The 26,141-nt window shown below is 47.1% G+C and overlaps 1 protein-coding gene across 3 annotated transcripts in view; it reads left to right on the forward strand.

The window, feature by feature from the left end:
- The window catches only part of IFT81 (intraflagellar transport 81), a 220,446-nt gene that overhangs the window by 64,205 nt on the left and 130,100 nt on the right, over nt 1-26,141 (forward strand). For all 3 annotated transcript variants that reach the window (XM_088449192.1, XM_088449193.1, XM_088449191.1), the window contains exons 6-8: nt 8,716-8,781; nt 9,091-9,201; nt 9,982-10,066. In XM_088449192.1, coding sequence (XP_088305318.1) covers nt 8,716-8,781; nt 9,091-9,201; nt 9,982-10,066 — 262 coding nt within the window. The remainder of the gene's footprint in view (nt 1-8,715; nt 8,782-9,090; nt 9,202-9,981; nt 10,067-26,141) is intronic.

The raw sequence follows: 26,141 nt of genomic DNA on the forward strand, positions 1-26,141 counted from the left end.
CCCAGGACATACTTCACGGAAAACCTGTACAGGTACAGTCCGACAATGCCACAACAGTGGCTTACATCAACCATCAAGGAGGCACTCAAAGTCGGGTAGCAATGACAGAAGTGTCACGCATTCTGACATGGGCCGAGGGTCACCTCTCGGCCATCTCTGTGCTGTTCATTCCGGGGGTGTTCTCAATTGGGAAGTAGACTTCCTCAGCTATCACGACATGCATCCCGGCGAATGGTCTCTTCACCAAGAGGTTTTTCAACTCCTAGTGAGCAGATGGGGCCTCCCAGAGTTGGACATCATGGCCTCCCGACACAATCCCAAACTGCTGGTGTACGGGTCCAGAACAAGAGATGCCGAGGCATCCTTTGTAGACGCATTATCAGTGAAGTGAACCTTCCAGTTTGCGTACCTATTCCCTCCAGTCTCCCTTCTTCCTCGAGTTCATCCGGAATTCAAACAAGACGGAGGCACTGTCCTGCTGGTGGCTCCAGCTTGTCCCAGACGTCATTGGTACTCAGATCTTCGGAGTCTCTCCTTCGACACGCAGTTCTTGCTGCCTCAACGACCAGACCTGTTGTCTCAGGGTACTTGCCTTTACCCGGACCTGGCTCCTGAGACATGCCTCCTGAGGTCCAAAGAATTCTCTAGCTCTGTAGTCAAAACTATGCTCAGAGCGCGTAAGCCAGCCTCTGTTCGGATCTACCACAGAGTGTGGCATACATATTTCCAATAGTCGTACCAGGAGCTACGACCCCCAAGTGTTTTGGATTTCCAGAGTCCTGCCCTTCCTGCAAACTGGATTAGACCTTGTACTCCGCCTGGCCTCACTGAAAGTGCATGTCTCTGCTCTATCCATTTGGTTCCAGCGTAGACTTGGTCCACTACCGGATGTCCACACCTTCCTCCAGGGTGTCCTCCATATACAACCTCCCTTTTGTCCCTCCAGTGGCTCCATGGGATTTGTCAGTAGTGCTTCGTGCCCTCCAGGGTTCTCCGTTTGAACCCCTGGATTCTGTGGAACTCAAGTGGCTCACAGCGAAGACTTCGCTCTCCCGTCGCTCCCCATTTCTGATATTCCATCAGAACAGGGCTGTGCTTCGAACTCGCCCTGGTTTCCTTCCAAAAGTTGTTACTAGTTTCCACTTTAATGAGGATATTTTAGTCCCGGCCTTTCAATCACCAGACCTATCGGCAGGTGAGGCCTCCTTGGATCTGGTCTGTGCCCTCAGGGTATACGTGGACCGTACCAGTTCCCTTCGGAGATCAGACTCCTTATTTGTGCTCTATGCATTTCACAAGAAGGGATGGCCAGCCAACAAACAGACATTGGCTAGATGGCTTCGCATGACTATCTCACAGGCTTACACGCAGGCAGGCCTTCCTGTGCCGGCTACTGTTACTGCTCATTCTGCTCGCTCTGTGGGTCCTTTGTGGGCAGCTCGCCGTGGCGCCTCAGCTGAACAGCTTTGTAAGGCGGCCACGTGGTCCTCTGTTCATACATTTGAGGTTTTATGCCTTGATACATTTGCCTCTCAGGATGCTTCATTTGGGCGCCAGATTCTCCTCTCAGCTAGTCTGACACCAACATACTGTCACTGGCCCGAAATATGGTAAAGCTTCTCGCGCTTGCTACCAAATGGTGTGACATTGTTCTCTTCCAATAGCCTTAAAGTGACAATGGGCTGTTAAGGTATCCGGAATACATTTCCCCACCTTTAAATGACTGCTTTGGGACATCCCCAAGTTGTCCCTGTGGAGCCCTATGGACCCTGAAGAAGAAAATAAGAGTTATGGTAAAACTAACTCTCTTTCTTCGACGTCAATAGGGTCCACAGGGCACCCGCCCTGACGCACCTGGCTTCATATGGGCTATGTTTCTGGTCACCGTTTTCCCGTCTCCTTTGTGAGAGTGTGATTCTTGTGTGTACCAGTCTTCCTTCTGTCTTGTCATGAACTGAGGTGCCTCTGGCTCGGGGGCGGGGTATAGGGGGATAAACTGATGCATCATGGGAGCTGAAAGCTTTAACTGCGTGGTGCCCGGTCCTCACCAACCACCTACACCCCAAGGTCTCCCTGTGGACCCTATGGACTTCGAAGAAAGAGAGTTAACAAAGGTAAGTTTTACCATAACTCTTATTTTCTACACACTGTAAAATCAATTCCTCTGACCCATCTGGGTAAAACTGGGCTCCCTCCCTGTTGTCAATTTTGTTGTGCATGATTGTGTTCCATCAGGCTTTGGAAAAGTGAAAACTGACTTGCCAATGGAGATAGGGAGGGTTTAAGAGTGAGGGAAGTTTCAGACTCCATAGAATTAACAATTTAGTGCCTACCCCTCAGCCTTCCCCCTTTAACCCAGAGGAATTTATTTTATGATGAGTGTAAAATCTTGTTTTCTTCAGTTTAGCTTATAATAAAATCTAGTTAACATTATATAAGTATTACAATGTGGAAGCAGATAGATTTCAAGGCATTGTACGTTTTGGGCTTGCCATAAAGTTTAGTTAAAGAAACTAAAGAACATGTTTAGGAAATATTTAAAATGTCTAGAGCCTCAAATTTATGGCAATAGATTTGAAAGCCATGAGTGCACTTAATTGTGAAATAATCTGATGTATATTTTGTAAAAAAAAATGGCATGCTGCAGGGGCAGATTGGGATGGAAAACCAGCCCGGGAAATTTCTGAAGCAGCCCTAAATGGGGGTGGAGTCTGTGGAGGAGGTGAGGTCTGAGGACAAGTTTACTTCACTGTTATATTGTCTCCTGCTATAAGTACCTAGCATAATGCTGATGTGAGAGGCTAGGGGGTAGATTTACTAAAGCTTCTAAAAATAAAAAGTGGAGGTGTTGCCCACAGCAACCAATCAGCTCCTATCATTTCTTTATTGCATAATAGAAAATTATAAACAGAATCTGGTTGGTTGCTACCTTAAGTGTCCCTTCTCATAACAATACCATGAATCCTATAGCTCTGCAACCCACGTTCCCCCCCCCCCCCTACACTCTCATCTACCTCGAAACATCAGCTCTCGAAACCAATGTAGCATCATACTTATTATTAGTATTAACTACTTGACATAAAACTCCATCCTATGCGCTCTGCGGGGTCTATGTACTAAGCCGTGGAGAGAGATAAAAGTGAATGGAGATACAACCAATCAGCTCGTGTCACTTTGTTTGAAAAATGACAGGAGCTGATTGGTTGGTACTTTATCTCCATCCACTTTATCTCTCTCCAAGGCTTAGTCAAGAGACCCCTGCATCTTCTTTACAGTCCAGATGACAGCTCCTCTACACTGACGTGCCAATTCCACAGTGGAATGAAGCTGAAAGTACTTTGAGAAGCTGAGTACATGTCAAAATTGTCCAAGATTGCTCAGGCTATACCCCAATAAGGAGGATTGGTGCTCACTTAAGCCCTAGGCTGCAGTCTGATCTACCTAATGGCTGATCAGTTACTAATCCTCCTCTTCCTTCACACCCCGGCCACATCCTCTCCTTCTCCTACTCCAGCATCCTCCTTCCCTCACACTCCGGCCACATCCTCTCCTCCTCCTCCATCATCCTCCTTCCCTCACACTCCGGCCACATCCTCTCCTCCTCCTCCTCCTCCATCATCCTCCTTCCCTCACACTCCGGCCACATTCTCTCCTCCATCATCCTCCTTCCCTCACACCCCGGCCACATCCTCTCCTCCATCATCCTCCTTCCCTCACACCCCAGCCACATCCTCTCCTTCATAATCCTCCTTCCCGCACACTCCCACCACATTCTCTCCTCCATCATCCTCCTACCCTCACACCCCAGCCACATTCTCTCCTCCATCATCCTCCTACCCTCATACCCCGGCCACATTCTCTCCTCCATCATCCTCCTTCCCTCACACCCCAGCCACATTCTCTCCTTCATAATCCTCCTTCCCGCACACCCCCACCACATCCTCTCCTCCATCATCCTCCTTCCATCACACTCCCACCATACTATCTCCATCATCCTCCTCCTCTCACAGTGGTGGCTCAATCAGTGTCAGAGAACGGGTGTGCAGTCACATAACTCAGTTAATGTATGTTGATGTGGCTGATTGTTTGGTAGCTGCCCAGTCAAATGCATGAATATCCTTCCTTATAGTGTTTACTTTACAATACATGACATGGAGCCAAATTCAGCACAGTTTTTATCACCTTGCGAAGTAAAGGTGCCCATCCACTAGGCGATTACACTGAGCGATTGCACGATTACGACATCATAATCGTACAATCACTCAGTAATTGTGCACAAATTGGGCATCCAAATGTCGGAAACGACTAGTGATGCCCGCTGGTCGTTTACAACATCGATTATTGCCCGAACATGCAGGCCCAGCTGCCAATAACGACAGATTGGCCATGTTCGGGGATGATTGACTGTGCCTACTCTGAGCGACATATCGTTCAGTGTAGGCACCGCACCCCCTAGGGGAACGACGGTACAATTACGATGTTGTAATCGTACCATCTATCCCTGATCTTGTAGAGGATGGGCACCTTTACACACGTTTCAACTATATGAGTGTGAAACAATGGCTGGGAAGGCTCAGTCACCTTCAACATGTTAATATTCAGCAGTAAAATGTGCATATGATATGTTGCAACACCAAAATGACAGTGTAAAGGGGCCTATCCATTTAACGACATGAAAGTCTGAACGTCCAGCGTTCAGACTTTCATGTCGCTGAGGTGCGGGGACCGCATTGAAAGACGTTCACTGAACGTCTTCAGTGCTGGAGCCCAACCTCCCTATCTATTAACATGCCGAACCTGACGACCGTCGTCAGGTTGATCGGCATGTTCGATAGTCTGGGTCGGCAAGGACCCAGGGTGCATGCGCATCACTGGTCCTTGCCGGCTATTCACTAGCAAACTTTCTGTACGTTCCGACCAAAACCTCCTGGTTTTTGTCGCATAGTGCAGAAAGTCGGCAAATGTATAGGCCCCTTTATACATGCAGTATATTTGTAATGGTCACAAAGAATAAAGAAGGCCTGTACTTACATCTAACGGTCAGTTGCAGCAATTATGTCAGAGAAGAGAAGCAACCAATGTGCTGGCTTGAGGTGACATTCTGTTCCTTGATTGAATAGGAGATGACTAGTGTCAGAAGTGTAATTTCATAAGAGGCATCCAGAGGCAATATAGCGGCTGGTGCCCCCCAACCTGTACACACATGCATTAATTCATTAATTTGTTCATTACCAACACCCCATCAGCACCCAGACACTCCCCTCATTCACCAATGCCTCCCCTCCTCCCTCATTCACCAATGACACCCCAGCAACACCCAATCACCCTCCCACATTCACCTCCAATGCATAGCCCTCCTCATTCACTACCAACACTCCTGCAGCACCCACCGTTATACACTACTAATATCTCTTCTGCACTCAGAAACCCCCTTTATTCACTACCGACACCCTAGCACGGCAGCATCCTCCTTCATTTACTATCAAAACCTCCTGAGCATTCAGACACCCCCCCTTCTTAACCACCAGCACCCAGACACCCTCCTCCTACACCATCAGCACCCAGACATCCCCCTCCTACATCACCAGCACCCAGACATCCCCCTCCTACATCACCAGCACCCAGACATCCCCATCCTACACTACCAGCACCCAGACACCCCCATCCTACACTACCAGCACCCAGACATCCCCATCCTACACTACCAGCACCCAGACATCCCCATCCTACACTACCAGCACCCAGACATCCCCATCCTACACTACCAGCACCCAGACATCCCCATCCTACACTACCAGCACCCAGACATCCCCATCCTACACTACCAGCACCCAGACATCCCCATCCTACACTACCAGCACCCAGACACCCCCATTTTACACTACCAGCACCCAGAAATCCCCATCCTACACTACCAGCACCCAGACACACCCTCCTACACTACTAACTCCCAGACAACCCCATCCTACACTACTAACACCCAGACACCCCCATCCTACACTACCAGCACCCAGACATCCCCATCCTACACTACCAGCACCCAGACATCCCCATCCTACACTACCAGCACCCAGACACACCCTCCTACACTACCAGCACCCAGACATCCCCATCCTACACTACCAGCACCCAGACACAATCTCCTACACTACCAGCACCCAGACATCCCCCTCCTACACTACCAGCACGCAGACATCCCCATCCTACACTACCAGCACCCAGACACACCCTCCTACACTACTAACACCCAGACATCCCCATCCTACACTACCAGCACCCAGACATCCCCATCCTACACTACCAGCGCCCAGACATCCCCATCCTACACTACCAGCACCCAGACATCCCCATCCTACACTACCAGCACCCAGACACCCCCATCCTACACTACCAGCACCCAGACACACCCTCCTACACTACTAACACCCAGACATCCCCCTCCTACACTACCAGCACCCAGACATCCCCATCCTACACTACCAGCACCCAGACACACCCTCCTACACTACCAGCACCCAGACATCCTCATCCTACACTACCAGCACCCAGACATTCCCATCCTACACTACCAGCACCCAGACACACCCTCCTACACTACTAACACCCAGACATCCCCATCCTACACTACCAGCACCCAGACATCCCCATCCTACACTACCAGCACCCAGACATCCCCATCCTACACTACCAGCACCCAGACATCCCCATCCTACACTACCAGCACCCAGACATCCCCATCCTACACTACCAGCACCCAGACATCCCCATCCTACACTACCAGCACCCAGACACCCCCATCCTACACTACCAGCACCCAGACACACCCTCCTACACTACTAACACCCAGACATCCCCCTCCTACACTACCAGCACCCAGACACACCCTCCTACACTACTAACACCCAGACACCCCCATCCTACACTACCAGCACCCAGACATCCCCCTCCTACACTACCAGCACCCAGATATCCCCATCCTACACTACCAGCACCCAGACATTCCCATCCTACACTACCAGCACCCAGACACACCCTCCTACACTACAAGCACCCAGACATCCCCATCCTACACTACCAGCACCCAGACATCCCCCTCCTACACTACCAGCACCCTGACATCCCCATCCTACACTACCAGCACCCAGACATCCCCCTCCTACACTACCAGCACCCAGACATCCCCCTCCTACACTGCCAGCACCCAGACACACCCTCCTACACTACTAACACCCATACACCCCCTCATACATTATCAATACCCAGATATCCAGCCCCTTTCACCCCCACTCACCGGCTGTTGCTGAACTGAGGTCATCTGGCTGTACTGCAAGCCTGTTCCATGGTGCTCACTCACAGGTCACTGCTTCCACCTGTCTGTCCAGAGCAGAGGAAGCGGGTCCTGCTGGGGGAGGAGCCGATAGAGGAAGTAGGGACACGCGCTTCAGCTTGCCCACAGTGTTCCAGCTGCTGCTCCTCACACATAGGAGACACGGCCCGCCCCTTTCTTCCCCTGCAGCCTGTGCGGGCGCAGGCGCTCAGTGTGTCGTGTAATACTAGCGCACCAGACCAGACTGCTTGTTGCCAGTGTCATTAATTGAGGCAAGCTGTGCATGCCTGCGCTGCCGCCGCTGGCCACAGTGATGCACTGAGCGCAGCCGCGGCTCTGATAGAAAGGGCCGCCGCTGATCACTGCACTGACAGTCTAATCGGCAGCGAGCGGCCCTGCCAGCAAGGTTCTCTTCTTTAATTTAGTGAGTTGTGGGTCGGCCCAGCGGGAAATCTCCCGCTGTCCCGGTGGCCCGATCCGCCCCTGGCATGCTGTATAATTGGGAATACAGTGTCATCCACAAATTATTATTATTATTATTATCCTTTATTTATATGGCGCCACAAGTGTTCCGCAGCGCCTTACATAGTACATACAACTAATGGGTGAACAAGAAACAAGTAACATACAGTACATTACAGTACAGGACAAGGACACAACTTATATACATTGCTGAAATAGTGATTAAAGCACTCACAATAAGCTGCCGGGAATTGGCGGTCCCGTGTTAGGTGCCCTAATGGGGAGTAGAGAGTAGAAGAAAATGTAAAGAGAAGCACATGAAGGAAGAGGTCCCTGCTCGTGAGAGCTTACATTCTAAGGGGAGGGGCAGACAGACAGGCGTGACACAGAAGGGGAAGATGGGAAGGAAAGAGCATGAGGTGGGTTAGGATGAGTGCTGGAAGGCCTTGATGAAGTAGTGGGTCTTGAGATAAGACAATGTTTAAATCATCAATTTCTCAATAATCAGAATGGAGCCAGCACGTGTGTGCCAAAAGGCTGCAGATCCCGAGGTAAAAGTGGATGAGATGACAGACATTCTTGCTTTATTTTTTGGCAGTTAAAACTGTGGTACCACAAGGTAAGAAATAAGAAAAAAACTAAATTAACCAACAGGAAATAATAATATAATCATCATCTTTCTAGACATCTTCAAATTTGCTATTGTTCACTGAACTAGTGATTTGCTGACCATGCAATTCGCATGTAAATCTCATTGTGACATGGTTATGCAAAAATAAAATAACAGCACTGTACTTGTGTTTACAGCACAAAATGAATTTATTTTGACTTATAGCAAGGTACATGCATTACAGTTTAACCTCTTGTGATGAAACTCCTCTTGAACAAGATATGCGTTCTACATATAACTATTATTCTGTCTTCAGGACATCAGTGCAATGGAAGAGGAAAAGGATCAGCTTATGAAGAGAGTTGAGCGTCTTAAAAAAAGGGTAAGGATAAATCTGATACTGTAACATTTCAATGTCGAGCCTGTTGGCTGGGAGAATGCAAACATGGATTAGGCCCAGCATGTTGCTGTTTTAGTAAGGGAGGTGAAAATGCAACTGACGGAAAGGGAATCTCCTTGGGCCAAAGGCCAAAGCTTTTAAAGATCTGGACTCCAATACCTTGCTGTCAGCTGCTGGGAGTAATTGACATGGAAAGGAAATGCTTAGAGGGACTTGATTTACACATGATACTGCCTACTTGTTTTCTTAAGAATTTGACAGTAACTTGCACCACTTGATCATTTGCTGTAGGTGGAGACAGTTCAGAATCATCAACGGATGCTTGAAATAGCAAGACAGCTGCGAGTTGAGAAAGAAAGGGCCGAATCTCTGGCTCAACAGAAGCAGGAGCAAAGAAATCAGGTAGCCGACCACTATGTTGTTTTTAAGTGCAAGAATAAAAATGCACAAAACAGAAACCAAAGCAGCCAAACAACTCAAGCAGAAATGTCATTCTGTCCAAAGTAATTTTCTAAACTCTAGTTCATCTTGGTAATTAGCAGTGCAATGGTAAATCGCATTACAAATGCAGCAAAATGTATCATCTGATCCAGAATATAATTACATTTGGAATGCTTCTATTCTGTTGCATAAGACTTGGCAGACAAAATAACTGTTATTAAATGTATGAATTGAAGTGCAATGATGTAAATATTTTATAACTGCCTTGCATAGAGTGATGATGGTGTTTAAAAAATGTAGACTTAAAAGACCTGCAAACAACTAAAGCTGGGTACACACCATGCAATGGTGTACCTAGTCGACGGGACGATGCAATGGAACGATACATCGCGCCGTACTTATACACTGCAAGATGCGGTTTGCGGCGGCGCAATCATTCCATTCTGTGTTTAGCAACGTGACATTGTTCTTCGCATTGTGAAACAGCAGATGGGACGATGCGATGAGCGACCAGATGCACACACTATGCGATCCGCATGATATATTGTTCCAATAAGACGGATTGTATAGTGTGTACCTAGCTTAATATTCTAGTGGAAATAGATCAAATGTTAGTTCATTCAAGCAAGGAATTACATTATATATTTTATATTATTATGTATCTTTTTTTTTTTTTTTCAACATCCTAGAATTCATTTCATAATTGAATTACTGTACAAATATATTCATTTTGTTTTGAAGCTATTTAGTGCAGAACAGAAACTACAAAGAGCGCAACATCAGTTGAAAAACATGCAGCATGCTGCGGCCGATGCAAAGCCAGAAGGTAAATGAAACTAGTGACGATATTCAGAAGTGTAGTCTAGGAAAATGATTATGTAGGATACAGTAGTAATATATCTTCAGTTTTAAAATCAATTTATAATTGTGATTGCGGATGACATATTTAGGTCACTAGACAAATTTTAACATTAATACGGACAAAATGTAGTGTAATAAAAATTTGTACGTTTATTATTTATTTATTGAGGACTCTGAAAAGTGACTCTGGGGCTGATTCAGAGGTGGACGCAGTGTCAATGTTGCGCAGTAGAGCAATTTATTTGATATTTCACAAGCGCGAAAAGTCCTGAAATGCCATATAGCGTATGCGTACCACTGAGTGCGTTGTAACTGTTGATGTTCATCGCTGTGATGCACACGGGCGTTGGTGGTGTGTTTGAGCACAGCGGAGGATTTCTACAGACATTGAACGTGAGCATCTCAGGGCTTGCAAGCTCCGGCGCTCACATCTACAGAAGGGGAAGACTGAGCCTAGTATTTGTGTATTATTACAGCCCTGATTCTGAACATGCATTAGCCTCCACCTCTGAAGGCCTATTGTCCTCTCAGTGTCAGTGATCGCTGTAAAACTGAAATATAATGATGAAACAACATACATGCGGATGTTTCCCTCTATAGGGGGAATTCTAGTAAAGGGCGATATGCAGAAATCAACATCCCTTTTTAGTGATTTACATGGTATCTTAATTCCCCAAATCTAGTACTGTCATATCTACTATGTAAATCACTACTTTTTAAGAACTCCAAAACCAAAATCTCACACATAACAAAGTAGAGTTTGTAAAATTGGTTCAATCTAAAAATGGTTTTGTAAATTGCCATTGAAATTCCCAAAAATAATCTTATTGGTTTCAGACACTGAAGATTGCTTAAGAGTGAGATTTCTCACCACCCCTCAGGCCCGGCGACGAGGGTACTAAGGGTACCCCGGGCCCGAAGGTTCAAGGGGCCCAGAGGTTTAGAGGGGCAAAAAAAATGGGGCCATCACACCTAATTGTTATAAATAAAGTGACAAGCCGCCGGCGCAGTGAAGGTGGCCAAAGATAATCTAATTAATAAGCCATTAAGCTGCACTGCAGCTGGCAAGGGTACCTCCCTCACGGTCACCTGATCCGGTCTGTGCGCATAGTATGAACGATGCTCTGACGTCATTACGAATGATGCTGCTCCCCTCAGGTCTGTCCCTGTCTGCCTCCATGCCGCCGGCGCCACGGCCCATCTAAGATGCGCAGGAACAGGCAGCCTGACAATGATAGTGACTCGCTAATGGAACCGCCGTGCTGTGGGCACCGGAGAACAAGCTGCAGGCACTGTCTGCTCCCTGCACCCTCCCGCCCATGAGGCAGCCACCGCAGCAGAGTGACACTGCCTTCCGCAACCTGCATCAGAGACAGTGGGCCTGATTCAGAGCCAGACGCTCTGACAGAGTGCTCGCTCTGAATCAGGTCCGTCCTTCTTGTTTTTCAGAGCGGCCTCCTGGCCAGGAAGATGGTCGCGATGGTCAAGACCACTGCGACCATTGGGCTTGCGACGAGACCCTTGTGGTAGGATCTCGTTGCCGCAAGCCCTAGAGCGCTTTCGACTCTACCAGAACCGAAAGCACTACCACTGAGATCACTTGTGATGTCAGTGGAGCTGGCCCCAGACGGTAGGCGTTCCCATGGGAACGCCTCCGTCTGGGCAGCCACGCCCCCGGCCCGCCCACCAAAGGGGGCGCGCTGTCACTCAATATCGACAGCATGCCCCCTTTGGTACGAGACCCGGAGCGACGGTTTGCCCGTCGCTATCCGGGTCTCGATCATGCGCACTGGGCCACTATCGACCCGCTTGCGAGCGCCTAGCGCTCGCGAGCGGGTCTGAATCAGGCCCAGTGTGTGGTAACTAAGGTGACAGTGTATATTTACTTTATTTCATTTCCATTTTAATAAAACCCTTCTGCATTCCCTGTTAATTGAATCTGTCCCAACATATCCATTGGATTATACACTGAACATTAGGCAGAAGATATCGGTGGGGAAGGGACGGACGGACAGGGGTGCAGTAAGGAAGCCGACGGTCAAAATGCCGACCGACGCCTTCCCGACTGTGCAATCCCGACTAATGTCGAAATCCCGACGCCTATCATTATCCCTACGCTGGGAGCCTTTGGGGGGGAAGGGGAGGGTTAGGTTAGGGGCTTCCGAGGGGAGGTTGGGGCCTAGGCACACCCCCTGGGAGGGTTAGGTTTAGGCTGTGGTGAGGGGGGGTTAGGTTTAGGCACTTACGGGGGGGTTAGGCACCCCTGAATGTGGGCTAGGGTTAGGGGGGGGGGAAAGGTTAGGGATAGTTACTTACTTACCTTGTCTGGATCTTCACTGCTGCTGGGCTTCCGGCGTCGGGATTTGAACCGCCGGACATTGGTTCGGCAGTCATTCATACTAATCCCACGGACAGGGACAGAGAGAGACTTGTTAGCTATATTCATCATGTGGGCTTTTTAATATCTGAATCTTAATTGTGTTTTTGGGACAAGTGTATATGAAAGAGAGAGACTGCTTGGAGTTGATAGTAGCACAAGATGTATATTGCAAAGAGGTGGACTGTGGGCCTGATTCAGAGATGTACATTCATCTGATGATGCATGTACATCTCCGATATTTCCGAGTCTGCTTCTGTGCAGGACCTGTTCAGCGCATGTGCAGAACGGGTCCTGCAATTATGCTCGCAGACTCCCACCAGGCTACAGCATGATTGACATGCTGCTGCAGTTTGGGAGCGGAACAGGGGCATGTCTGGTCACCATTCCTGGAAGGGATGAGACCATGGTCTGCGTAAGTGACCAGCACTCGTTCAGGCTGCGGGAAGCTTCAGCTCCCACAACCTGACCAAAAGATCTACAATTGCAACCAGTCACGATGGAGATTGTGCAGCTCTGCAAATCCGTCCAGCTCTAAAGGGTGGTGGTGGTGGTGATTGGGGCGGCGGGACGGGGCCTCAGAGAAACCAGTGTACCGGGCCACAAGATTTCTGTTGCCGGCCCTGCCACCACTGTATAGACTGTGATACCACACTGCTACATATACAGTCCTGATGAAAAGATCTTAGGACCTTGAAATGTCGAACATTTATGTACTGATTATTTTAAACACTTTTCCACGATTCAACCTGGGAGTGCCGACTCATTTTTTCCTTATCTTTGTGGTGCTGCCATGTATCACTAAAGGAAAAGTTGCTTTATTTATCCTTAGGAGGGCACCCCTAATTATTCTGTTCGTCCAGAGTGCCCATATATATGTGTGTATTTATATATGCATACATATATAACTGTTTGCGTTTGGGGTGTGCCATACATGCATATATTTTGTGTGTATGTATGTATGTATATGTGTATATATATATATAATATAATATAATTTATTTCGATACATATAGTCATATTGGACTTGAGGAGCCTGTGCAAATTCAGATAAAAACAGTTTTTTTGTCTCCATAGTTCATAAACCGTCCCTAAAGGTATATTTGTCCCAAAAAATTATGTTTATATACATCTAGTCATTTTTGGTTTGAGGAGCCTGCACACTGAAGGCACCTCAAGCATGTCAAGCGTCTGTTTTTTCCTTTATTACTCCTCTCCCTGATGTCACATTGAGATAATACATACCACAGTTTCTTTCTAGGTGACTCACTGGCTAAGCTATACAATATTGAAAATGCAATCCAAATTCATCCTGTAGTTTTTGCGTGATGCAGAAACGAACACACAGACCAACAAAACTTCCGAAAAAAAAAAAAAATTGTCTCCATAGTTCCTACACAGTCCCAAGGAGTACAAAAAAATTTCTATGTACAGACACAACCATTACAACTTTATTATAAGTATAGATTATATATTATTACTCATCTATCCCTGTATTATCTTGCATACAGAAATAATATCAACCTCTGGGGTGCAGCCTACTGACAACACTAGTATAAAGTACATAAACAATAAGAAAAAAGGAGTGTGTGTCTTTAAATGGCGCACAAAAATAATGTGTACAATAAAACTTTACTTTTATTCGTTACAGTAAATGTCCAATATTGGATGGAAGTCAGCGAAATATAATTTAAAAATAGAATAAAGAAAATTGTAATTTGTGTATTAAGCTGGGTACACACTAGGCGATGTGTGTACCCAGTGACCGCAGGTGCACGGCACGATATATTGGATGATCCATACACACAGCATGATCCGGTGTCCGACCGATCGATACATCGTTCACCTGTGCCATTTACCTTCCTGGTGTTGGCAGCTGGGTCGTTCCATCTGCCGTGCATACACGGACGGTGGAATGACCCCGATGTAGCCAGGCAGGAGTGCGCATAGTTCATACACAGTATACCTTCTGGATGATATGTCGGTTTAATTCGCTATATCATCCGAGAAATCATCTAGTGTATACCCAGCTTAAGAGAAAATGTGTAAATAAAGCCAAAATGTTTGTTTTCATTTTTATATGATAATACATACTATTTATCATTCTTCTGTAAATGTTGCATTCATACAAGATCTCCTATTCAACCTATTGGTTGTTTAAGGCCCTCTCAAGAGAATAATATAAATATTCTATGCCTTTTGGTGGAATGTTGAAATTTAATACAGTAAATGTATTTATTTATTACAAGTTTTATTGTCTGTAATTAGCCCTTATTTAATGGAATATGATATAGTATTGGGGGAGTGAATGATAAGGGTTTCTATTCCTAATTTCCTCTGGATTTCTATTCCATGGTGAGTATTATCACCAGTTATTTATAACTTTACAGATGTTCCTCACTTAACAACCTATCTGTTTAACAATCGCTGGAACCTATAGTACAATGACTAAAATGTTACTCTGAATTTATTTTTTTATAACTTTAATGGAGCTGTACAGTATGTAAGAGTTTTTCAAAGTAAAACGCAGCATGAAGTTTGCGTTTCCTTTAGACCTTTTCTTTATTCAGAATAAATAAAAACGATTATCTGTATTAAGTACAGTATATGCGGCTCCTCGTTTAGTGACCAATTCGTTTAGCGACCTATTTGTAAGAAGGGAACTCGGTCGTTAAGTGAGGAGTATCTGTAGTTACCAACTCTCGGGATCAAATAATTATATATATATATATATATGTGCATTTTATTACAAGTTTTATTGTCTGTAATTAGCCCTTATTTTAGGAATGGCATATCTTATATCCCAGACAGAGTAACAGGCTCCGGGCCTGGCTTAGCTGGCTGCCACAGCTTCTCACAGACACAGTCTTTAGAGTATTCGGGTTCTCCCTACCTCCTGTAGGTCTGAAGCACGGCTTCTGCCACAATATATATATACCAGCGACCTGCCCGGGCTTCGCATTTTCATCTCGGCACAGTCCCCTGCATCTCATAACAACCCATGCCATGTCACCACAGTCCCCTGCATCTCACAACAGCCTCTTGCTTCTTATTACTGCCCCCTGCATTTCACCACAGCATCCTATATTTCACCACAGCCCCTTGCATCTCACCACAGGCCTCCGCATCTCACCAAAACCCCCTGTTTCTTACTCCTGCCCCTTGAAACTCACCAGTGTCATCACAACCCCCCCCCCCCCCCCCCTCCTTCTGATGCCATGCAGCTGGCTGGGGCCCAGCCACTGATGTGCTGGGAAGGGCAGAAGGATCATAGATGAGAGATTTGTATTACACTTACCGCAAGACATTATCAGCAGCAGATCCACGGGGCTGAGGCACCTCTACATAATTCTGCAGCCTCCAAATGCACTCATTCCCGACTGCTGAAAATGGCGATGAGCAATGTCCTCTTTGCACAATTGACCCTGAAATTCCTGGGCTTCCTGATGAGCTTCCTCACCGTGGTGCTCCTGTCTGAGAAAAGCACTGACTTCCATGGGAGGTACCTGCTGTTTGCAGAGGGCGTGTGGCTGAGCAGGAACAACACGCTGGAGAGTGAGCACTTAACGGTGGAGGAGTGGTGGCCAGAGTCCGCCTGAAGGTTCAGTGTAGGGATGGACATCGGAATCCGGTGGTTACTAACCATTGATGTTTTTGTTCCAATGGTAGTGTTTTTACAATTTGATGGGAGTCCCGATATTTGCCACCATCGAATAGAAATAATTTGATGGTGTTTCCAATGGTTTTTTTTAAAATTCCTGATAGCTATGCCTCCCATGGCTTCTTCCCGGCTACTGGGCATCTTCATGGGTTCGTTGGGGGCTGTTTCTCACTCTCTGCCTCAGACGTGACCCTGCTCAGTCCCTGACTCCCTCTCTATGCTGTTGCTAAGCAACAGCCTAGATTAGCTCTCACTTTCTCAGAGAGCCTATCAGATTGCAGCCCTTGGCCCTGCAGCAGCAGTCAGTCACTCACACACAGCACAAGTTTTTTCTGTGAATTGCTTCATTTCAAGCCTCAGTTTCTGATGCTCTTTTGCTGTTTAAGCATCCTGGCCAGCTCATAGACAGCAGCTTTATTTTCTGTCACTTGCATCACTACAACAGTCACTGCCTGACTCCCTTTTGTCACTGATGAATTGTTCATACACCTAAACCTTTCTCGACCAATGCTGTATAGAATAGTGAAAACACCATCAAAATCCGTCCAGTGGCAAATCTCTTCATGATTCAAAATGGCACACTTCAGGGGTACCCCTTTATCTTTGTGCTGTTTATGGAGGCATTGACAAGAGCAATCCGGGCTAACAAAGATATTAAGGGGTATTATGGTTCGCGAATATAAATTTGCATTATTTGCCGATGACCTCCTCGCTACCATTTCTGAACCGGTGACATCCCTCCCTGTTCTTATGCTGGAGTTTCAAAGGTTCAGTTTTGTGTCTAATTTTAAGATTAACTACTGTATGCTAAATCAGTTGCCCAATAGTATCTCAACTTTGGCTGTGTTGTGGTGTACCTTAAAGATTCCTTCCAGTTTCTCCGGCATCCCCCCCAGCTTAAATACCTAGGGGTCCTGTTATCTCCAACTAATGATAATATATTTTCGAAAAAAAATTCAAGGATGATTTTGACAAATGGTCCTCATTGAAACTTTCCTGGTTAGGGAGCATCAATACTGTAAAAATGAATATTCTACCCAAAGTTCTCTACCTCCAACAAGCTTTACCAATCATTATTCTGATCTCCTTTTTTAGATCACTCCAAAGTCTAGTGGGACGTTTTGTTTGGGGGTCTGATAAGTCCCGACTTGCACAGGCGGTCCTAACTCAAACTCACACCAGAGGAGGCCTTCAACTCCCCCACTTCCTTAGTTGTTATTATTCTGTACATTTGGCCTGGATTGTTCAAATATGTAGATTGCCTGTCTCTAAACAATGGCCATGTATCGTGAGCCGCACAACAAATATTCCATCACATGTCCTCCCCTGGATTGTTAAACTCCCCCGCTTCTCATATCCACAAGAGGTTTCAAAATACCTCTTTATTTAGCCCTGGTTTTCCCGCAGGACTTTCAGCCTCCTCCCTATCTAGTTGGACCTTGTCAGGTGTCTCCCATATAGTTCACTTAATTATTTCAATTGAACGGGCAATATACCGTGTGTGCGTGGGCCAGTGTGTACAGACAATATGATCGACGTCGTTCATAGACCTATCGCGTTGACTGTGCAGCACAGCCGATTACCGATATATCTGCAGATATATTGGCTGATCGTGCTGTCTGTAGGGGCGGTCACCCGACCGCCCCTACACTTGCTGCAGAGGTCGTGGATGACTGACATCACAACTGGGCGGGCATATGTAAATTCCCATCTAGTAGTGACATTAGTCAAGACACATCGGGCCGACAATTGATAAGTGTGTATGCACTTGCCAATCCAATCATCAGATAGGATGGCGGATCAGCTAGATGGCCAATCCATCGTCCTAATGTGTAACCACCTTAAATTAGTAATGTCTCTCTATTTCACATTCAATAGTTGCTTGGGAGATTCAATAGATTCATTAGCTGTGATGGCCATTTAAACTGCTGTTTGTAGTAGCTACCCCTGACCGCAGTGTGATTGAACACTTGATACTGTATATAAACAATGTTGCTTATGTGTCTCTATCGCTGTCTGCCTGCAGAGGGGATTCTGAGCTATCTTTTCCCTTGCAAGAGAGTCCCGCTGGCTATCTATAGCTGCATTCAAGTTGATCATGTAGGTATTTTATATACAACACATTTGGTACTATTAACATATAGAAACACACAGCGAACTTGCGATGCACGTTTCGCTGTAAAGCGCTTTCTCAAGGCTGAACCCGATTGTATTTACTGAGCAGACTATGGGGCCCATTTATCAAGTTTTATCATACGCAACAAGTTTTAAAACTCATTGCGTATGATAAATGGTACTCAAACCAATCAGCTCCCAGATGACAGTTGGGAGCGGATTGGCTGGAGCACCATTATCATACATAACAAGTTTTAATACTTTTTGCGTATGATAAATGAGCCCCTAACTTAGTTCCAAAGGACCAATCAAATTCCGAGGCCAATCAGGATGGACTCACTCTCATACAGAGTGTTCCCTATTTTCTTTATACTATTTTTAAACTATATTTAGTTTGCTTCCATCTATTATTGAACATTTTAATTTAACTAATAAAAGTAAAGTTTTATTGTACTCCATTATTTTTGTGCGCCATTTAAAGATACACACTCCCTTTTTCTTATTTTGTATGTGTTTGCCACTTTAGCAAGGAGAACCTATTCTATCCACCCTCCTTTCCCTTTTTCATAATGGGTACCAGCACAGGTTGGCTAGCCGTGTAGTTGGTTGAGGAATTTGGGAGTGGGGACAATTTATTTAATATGTTTCGTTGGACCGGACACCAACAGCAAAGCTTTTCAATCCCAGGATGCTCCGGTCCTTATCCTACACCCCGCCCACAGCCTGAGGGCAACTCAGTTTCGTTGGTGTCCGGCAGGAGCTGGATCACCGTTTTAATGTTTTTACTTTTCATTTATCTACTATGAGCAGCAACACGAGACAGTCCCTTGGATGTCTGCACTGCTGTTCAATCACCCCTCCGCGGCGCTGTGACCTTCCCTCAGCTAGGTACTCTCAGCGGGGCTCTGAGGGGGACCGAGCTTGCAGAGGCTCCCCGGACCCCAGACAGCAGCCGGGAATCAAGGGAACAGGTAAGGTGGATACCTGCTCACGGGGACCTGCATGTATGCGCAGTCTTACCTCCAGTCTTGGGAGACAGACCAGGGGTGCTGACTTGGACACCGGTTCGTCGAGGACACCACTAGACCACCGGGGCATTGCTAGCACTGGCACAGGGCATTTGTAAGGCTAGGGGTCCAGGTGGTTAGTCAGCTCCTCCCTCATCCTCCGCCTCGTCTGAGACTCACGACGGCCATTTTCTGCATTCAGGTCTCCAGCAACGCTGGGTCCAGTCTCCCTGTATACCTCTCCCAAGGGCCAGGTTATACAGCACTATAGCCTACCAGCCACTGCGGTCTGTCTAGTTGATTTTAGTGCCCACTGCAGTTATATTGTATATTCTGCATTGTATGTGACTTATGCTAGCACTGCTGTCTGTTTTCTTTTTCATCTTACTGTCAGCTTATACCTTTCCCTTTCTTCTGATATAACCCTTGTCACGGACTTCCGTGACGACTCTTCCCAGATACGATAATCTGAGAGTCGCCGCCGTGACCTTACACCAGTAGCTCAGCGCGTGCGGTTATTGACTCCGGTATCTGCCACCAGCAGAAGACCAAAGCTAAAGCGTAAGGCAAGCTTCTTCTCTCACCTGTACACTACTTATCAATATTTAAACATAGGTAACATGCCAAACATGAGGCGTTTGGGTCATAAAAACACAGATTCCAAGAACTAAAATTAGTTTAGTTTAATTCAAGAAATATCTTCAAAGCTTATGTACAAAAATTACAAGGGATATAAGGATGTTACAAAAAGTCACAAACACAGTTACTCACAATTTCACGTAAACCAAAGAAAATTATAAAATGGCAGAAAACAGACCATTCAGATCGCGACGGATAGAACAGCTTTGGGATGAGGCCTTCCCAATGAAGAGTTCAGGTACCCTGTGTCTTGTCGACAGCCTCAAGCAGAGAATCACCCCCTCTGTCCAGTGAGCCTGTATTTTATCCCTGGGTGCCCAGCTATTTTCCCCCTCACCCAGGTCATATTAAGGTTCCTTTTTATGCCCAGCTGCACATCCTGACTCCAGGGTATATAGACATGGCCCCCTGGGGCTATGAACAGACCCTGTACTTTCTGTTCAATACCCACAACCACAGATTTTAACAGTTGACCAAGTTTTATGATGCTATGGGGAGGAAAGCCCTTCTAACATTCATCCCAACGTCAAAGAACTACACTAAGGGTTTTGACACCTCACATTAGGCTTTAGCATGACATACAGATACACCAGGGAGGTTCAGAGAATCTTCTTTACGGCAGACAAAATCTCTGTATTATAGCAACGGGTACACAGACTACTACACAGTCGTCAAGTGTCAATTCACTCTGCAATGCAGACCCTGGGATCCATGGTGTCCACCTTCGACATGGTGGAGTTTGCTTAATTTCACTCCAGGCCTTTACAACACTTGCTACTATCTGGGCTGCCTCATCTGCACAGATCCCAGATGATGAGCCTCTCTCCAGAGGTTCACCTGTCTCTGGCCTGGTGGCTACAGACGTCCCACTTGAACAAGGGACGCCCCTTTTGGATCCCAGACTGGGTAATCCTAACCACAGACGCAAGCCTCCGTGGGTGGGGCGCGGTAACTGGCCAGCACTCCTTCCAGGGCCGCTGGACTCCAGCCAAGACGGTCTTACCAATCAACATCCTAGAACTCTGAGCCATCTACAAGGCTCTCACTCTGGCTCAGAATATCCTCTAGAGCAGTCCGACAACACCACAGCAGTGGTCTACATCAATCACCAAGGAGTAAATCAAAGTCGAGCAGCAATGGCAGAAGTGTCCCACATTCTCACATGGATCGAACGGCATCTCCTAGCCATCTCCACAGTCTTCACCGTAGGAATTCTCAGTTGGGAAGAGGATTTCCTAAGCTGTCACGTTGTGTATGCAGGAGAGTGGTCTCTCCACCCAGAAGTCTTTTAGCTTCTGGTGGACAAATGGGGCCTCCCAGATGTGGATCTCATGGCCTCAAGACACAACCACAAATTTCTAGTGTATGGAGCCAGGACAAGGGATCCCAACCCGGCCTTCGTGGACGCATTATCTATGAAGTGGATCTTCCATTTGGCTTACCTCTTCCCTCCAATATCCCTTTTTCCTCGAGTTCTTAGGAAGTTCAAACAGGAAGGGGGCACAGTCCTGTTGATAACTCCGGCCTGGCCCAGACGCCATTGGTGCTCCGACCTTCAAAGTCTCTCCATAGACGTTCCTCTACAACCAGGCCTGTTGTCTCAGGATCCCTGTCTACATCTGGACCTGGCCCGTGTGTCTTTAACGGCTTGGCTCTTGAGACATCCCTCCTAAGGTCTAAGGGATTTTCTAGCTCTGTGGTCCAGACCATGATCAGAGCTCATAAACCGGCCTCAGCCAGCATTTATTACCGGGTATGGCATACATATTTCCAGTGGTGTGCCCCTAGAAACTATGGGCCTGATTCAGCAAGGAACGGAAAGGAAAGAACGCACGCACTTGGCCGATGTTTTAGATCTGCGCATGCATCGCACTGCGCGTACGCGAACTAGCCATTGTGATCGGGTTATGGCACGCAGACTACACGTAGTGTGCACGCAGACCCTTCCGATATTGATTGACAGGAAGTGGTGTTTGGGTGGTGATGGGGGGGGGTGGTCAGGCATGCATAATTAAGGCAGTGCGGCGACATACGCCGCCATACAGAAAGCTGTACACAGGAAGCGGACAAAATCCTGCGGCATTTCAGGTCAACCACTATTGTGCATATGAGTCCGATGGTCCTCGATGTTTACGCTATCTTGCGTACTGATCAGGCTGTGAGTAAAAGGAGACGGGCGGCTTTATATGAGATTGGACGTCTGCATCTTATGCTGCAGTCTCCGTGTGTATGCATTGATTAGCATATTCTCGCAGCGGACGGGTGCGTGCATCTGCTAGCTTGCATTCCTTGCTGAATCAGGCCCTATGACCCTCAAGTTTTTAAGGTTTCTAGAATACTTGCCTTTCTTCAGTCTGGATTAGATCTTGGACTCAGTCTGTCAACTCTGAAAGTGCACGTCTCTGCTCTGTTCGTCTGGTTCCAGCACAGCATTGCTCCTCTACCGGATGTTCACACCTTCTTGCAGGGTGTTCTACATATACAACCTTCCTTTGTCCCCCCTGTGGCTCCATGGGATTTGTCAGCGGTTCTCCACCACTTCAGGAACCTCCATTTGACCCCTTGGAATCAGTGAATGTCAAGAGGCTTACTGCTTAAGAGCACACAGCGCATGCAAGCGGGTCGATGTTTGCCCCCTGCGCATGCGCCAGCGAGCGACTGAAGTTCAGTCGCTCTGGGGCCCGCTACAAGACTGGGCGGCTGTCGATGGTGAGCGACACCTCGCCCCGTTTTGTAGGCGGAGAGGGGGGGCACCCACAGCTTAGCGAGCTGGCAGGAGAAAAAAAAAATAAAAAAAATCCCGCCCCGATTCAGAGCAATTGCTCGCAAACAGCGAGCGACTCTGAATCAGGCCCTCTGTTTCTTCTGGCTATAGCATCTGCCTGTAGTGTATCGTATTTAGGGGCTCCCCCTTTTTAATCTTTCATCGAGACAGGGCTGTTCTTAGAACGCGCCCGGGCTTCCTTCCCAAGGTTGTTTCTCGTTTCCACATTAATGAGGAAATTGTGGTTCTGGCCTTTCAATCACCAATCCTCTCGGCAGGTGAGACCTCTTTGTATGTGGTCCGTGCTCTAAAGATCTATTTGGACTGTACTAGTTCCATCAGAAAATCAGACTCCCTCTTCATCTTTAATGAATTCCATAAGAAGGGTTGGCCAGTGAACAAACAAACTCTGGCCAGATGGATTCGCATGACTATCTCACAGTCTTACATGCAAACTGGCCTTCCTGTGCCAGCTACAGTATCTGCTCATTCTAATCGCTCTGTGGGTCCCTCGTGGGCATCCCAGCGTGGCGCCTCTGCTGTACAACTATGCAAGGCGGCTACTTGGTCTTCTGTCCACACCTTTCTTAGGTTCTATGCCTTTGAGACATTTGCCTCTCAGGATGCTTCCTTTGGGCGCAGGGTTCTCCTCTCAGCTCAGGAGCGTACCCGCCCGTGAACAACTGCTTTGGGACATCCCCATTGTCTCGCTTGTGGAGTCCTATGAACCCTGAAGAAGAAAAGGAGAGTTATGGTAAAACTTACCTTTGTTAACTCGCTTTCTTTGAAGTCCTGATGCACCTGGCTTCTTTGGGTTTCTTATCTTGGTCACTTGTTTCCTTCTCTGTGTGAGAGTGTGATTTTTCTTCCTTCTCTCCTATCCTGCTCCTGACTTGGGCTTGTTAACAAAACTGAGTTGCCCTCAGGCTGTAGGCGGGGTATAGGGGGAAGGACAGTTGCATCCTGGGATTGCAAAGCTTTGCTGTTGGTGTTCCGGTCCTCCAGGTCCCAACTACACCTCCCATTGTCTCCCCTGTGGACCCTATGGACTTCGAAGAAAGAGAGCTAGCAAGGGTAAGTTTTACCATAACTCTCCTTTTACATTTCAGTTGGGTTTCTGCATGTAGTGCATACACTGGGAAGCCCATTAAGATGCATATAAGGCCATTGAAATGAAAGGGGAAAAGTGGCAAGATTTTTAATGCAAAGCTTGAAATTGATGAACAAAATCACCTTCTATTAGATTATTATTACAATTATTATTATTAGTTTCCCTCCTACATATTTGTGTAAAAGCATTTCTGTTTTTTTGTATGTGTTTATTTTCAAGAATTACTAAAACTGCTATTTTACATTAATTTGTAAAAGCTATGCTGTATTTTTTAACTGAATAGGTCCAGGAGCATAAGTTCATACCAGGAGCTTGAAAGTGAGGTAGTTGTTGGTGACCCCCTCACCCCCGCTCGCATTCACAAGCAATGCCCCAGTCCCAGCAGCACTCACATCCTCTCCCCCTGACCCACATTCACTACCAACATCACAGCAGCACCCAGTCACACACCTCCTCCCCATGTATTCACAGCCAACACCCCAGCAGCACCCATTCACACACTCTCCTCTCCCTGCATTCACTTCCAACACCCCAGCAGTACCCAGACTCACACTCTCCTGCCCCTCCATTCCACATTCACTTCCAACACCCCAGCAGCACTCAGTCACACACTCTCCTCCTCCACTACCCTCCATATTTACTTCTAACACCACAGCAGCACCCAGACACACACTCTCCTCCCCCTGCATTCACTACCAACACCCCAGCAGCAGCACCCATACACACACTCCTCCCCCAATTAACTATCAACACCCCAGCACACAAGCAGAGGAAGCAGGTTCCATGTGTGTGAGGAGGACGAATCAACAAAGGAGGAACTCCAGGCCCTGTTGTGCCCCTTTTATGTATATTGGTGCTGTTTCCTTGTTGGAGATCCATCCCTAGAGACCAGACTCTTGGTTGGGGGCCCTGGGAGAGGGAGGGTGACAGCACCTGCCCCCTGGGCTTTCTGCTTATTACTGCTCTGGGGCGCATAAAGCAGAACCTGGAACAATGGAGGAGGTCAGTGTGCCTTCTTCAGGGCTGGAACCCGGAGGCGACCACCTTCCATTGTCTCCTGTATTTATGCTCCTGAATATGTCTACATTGCCCTCTTTCATTCCTCTGCTGCAGGCTGATCTCGTGTGACAGTTTGGCATATTTGCTGTGCAAAAAACAATGTGTGGATTGGTTGATTCATACAGTTGCAGCCAGTTGTGTCACAGCAAAATAAATGCATGCAGAATATGCTTTCTTAGCCTCTATGACATCATATCAGGATACTGTCTAAAAGATATGGGAGGAGATATGGAATGGAATGGGCATGTTTAAAAGAGTTACAGCTGAATGTATGGGTAGTGCTGGACAGTGTGTTTTACCTCCATACAGGGTCACCATTGGGGGGGGGGGGGGGGTTGCCGGCACTCGAGTCCTGGGCCCAAAGAAGCAGGGGCCCTGGGTGGCAGTGGTACGGATTTGCACTGGACTGCATCAGTAGGCAGCCTGGTAGCCATGGAGAAACAGCCATGGCCGCAGCATTTCAAATATGCCGCTGGCCGCGAGCCAATTGGACGGCAGCCAATCAGGTGCAGTGGCCACTCCTGATTTACTACCGATCCGCGAGCTCCAATTGGCTCGCAGCCGGCACCATAATTGAAATACCACTGCTGTGTATATCTCTATGCCTGGGTCGCCACTATCTGTATCATCTGAGGAGCCCCCTCACCGGGTTGTAACACGGCAGCTGCCTTGGAGTGACCAGTAGTCTGTGTTAGGAGCAATGCTCCCCCTTTTCTCTCATCTTATCACCAGTTCTCCGCCTCACCTAGTCTCCCTCCAGTGCCTGTCTAGTGCTCCCTCTCCTGCCCTTCTCTGTTACCCTGTGCCCATACAGTACAGTATAACACTTACATATACTGTGCTTCTTTCACATTCCTCTGCAACAATACCTCTGTATCCTCTAATATCTTCCCTCCAGTGTGCTGTCTTAGGTATTGCAATATGTAATGTCCACCAAGATCCCCACATCTTATTATCTCTTACTCTCACTCTCTCTCTCTCTCTCTCTCTCTCTCTATGCTATACTAATCTATAAACTCTTAAAGATACATACAGGTGTGTGCTCTTAATTACATCATAGTAAGCTGTATTGTTTGTTTAGAGGTTGGACGCATTTTATGTAAACCACGCATGTATTAAGTGCAGTTGAAAAAAGTCCAATTGCATCAGTAGCCAGGGCCGTAACTAGGGATGTATGACGTGCCTCAACACAGGGCAGAGTAGAGATGGACTTTGGAAGCCGATGGTTAGCAACCGTCGATGATTCTGATTCGATGGAAATACTTATTCCATCGAATATCGGGAATTCGATGGTTGCCAGCCATCGG

The sequence above is a fragment of the Taudactylus pleione genome, unplaced genomic scaffold (genome assembly GCF_031769625.1).
Source record: "Taudactylus pleione unplaced genomic scaffold, aTauple2 ptg000479l, whole genome shotgun sequence".
In the NCBI taxonomy this organism is placed as follows: Eukaryota; Metazoa; Chordata; class Amphibia; order Anura; family Myobatrachidae; genus Taudactylus; species Taudactylus pleione.